The sequence below is a fragment of the Myotis davidii genome, unplaced genomic scaffold, assembly GCF_000327345.1.
Source record: "Myotis davidii unplaced genomic scaffold, ASM32734v1 scaffold480, whole genome shotgun sequence".
Taxonomy (NCBI): domain Eukaryota; kingdom Metazoa; phylum Chordata; class Mammalia; order Chiroptera; family Vespertilionidae; genus Myotis; species Myotis davidii.
Genome location: NW_006292360.1, coordinates 529,056 through 530,036, shown reverse-complemented (window position 1 = coordinate 530,036; position 981 = coordinate 529,056). Strand labels below are relative to the sequence as shown.

General features: G+C 67.4%; 1 protein-coding gene across 1 annotated transcript in view; it reads left to right on the top strand.

The window, feature by feature from the left end:
• Window positions 1–981, top strand: part of ZFYVE21 (zinc finger, FYVE domain containing 21) — a gene marked incomplete at its 5' end in the record, with an annotated part of 5,834 nt that overhangs the window by 2,261 nt on the left and 2,592 nt on the right. The window contains 2 exons of the mRNA XM_015565395.1: window positions 605–680; window positions 753–844. Coding sequence (XP_015420881.1) covers window positions 605–680; window positions 753–844 — 168 coding nt within the window. The remainder of the gene's footprint in view (window positions 1–604; window positions 681–752; window positions 845–981) is intronic.

Sequence of the window (981 nt, the reverse complement as noted above, 5' to 3'; positions counted from 1 at the left end):
ACCGGGCCCCCAGACCACAGGGCCAGCAGCCTGCGGGACCTTCGCCTGCCCGTTTCTGGGGCGTGGTGACGCAGGAAGACTAAAGGTCTGCCTCCCCGCACCCCTCCACCCAGCGCGCCTGGTTCTCGCCCTGGCCAGCTCTCCGGCAGGCCCTGCGGCCCTGGCCTGGTGGCTCCTGCAGTGTGTGGAGGCCAGGGCCCTGGGAAGGACGTGGTGATTGGCGCTTCCACGGCTAGCGGAGCCTAAGGCAGAGCCAGCACCGTCCTGCCCAGCGAGGGCTCCAGCAGCGCCCGCTTGTCTTGCTCCTCCTCTTGCCTTGCCCACCCGCTTCCTTCCTCCGTGTCCACAGCGGGCACACTGTGCCCTTACAGGGGCCTCCTGCAGCCTCCAGGCTCTCCTGCCCCATGAGGCAGAGTTGGGCAGCGTCACCACCTGTCCCCTGGCTGTCTGGGGCAGCGGGCAGTTGGATCCGCCCTGGGGCAAAGGGCGGGGTCAGCCCAGGCCCCCGCTGCTGCTTCCTTGGGGCCTGAGGCCAGGGAGGAGGTTGGGCTGACAGGGTGACTCGGAGCTGCCTGCGTTCTTACTCTTGTTTTTGTGCCTCAAGGAGCCACCTTCCTCATAAGTTTTGGAAACTCCGAGGAATCAGAAACGATGGTTTGTCGCCTTTCCAGCAACCAGAGGTAAGAGGCAGAGCCCTCGGGCACTGGCAGCTGCCCGCGAGCCCCGGTGACCGGACGCCCTCCGTTTGACAGGTACCTGCTGCTGGACGGGGCCAGCCACCACGAGATCGAGGTCACACACGTCTTGGCCGTGCAGGTCCTCACGGACGGCTTCCCCGCTGGAGGTACATGCGCCTGCCCCTCATGGAACGGAGGCCGGGGCCAGCCGGGCGGCAGGGACGCAGCGGCACCGAGGTCGGGGCTCCCTGTGGGCAGGTCCTGGAGGTGCCTGTCCTCTCTGTGGGCTGGTGCTGCTTCTTGG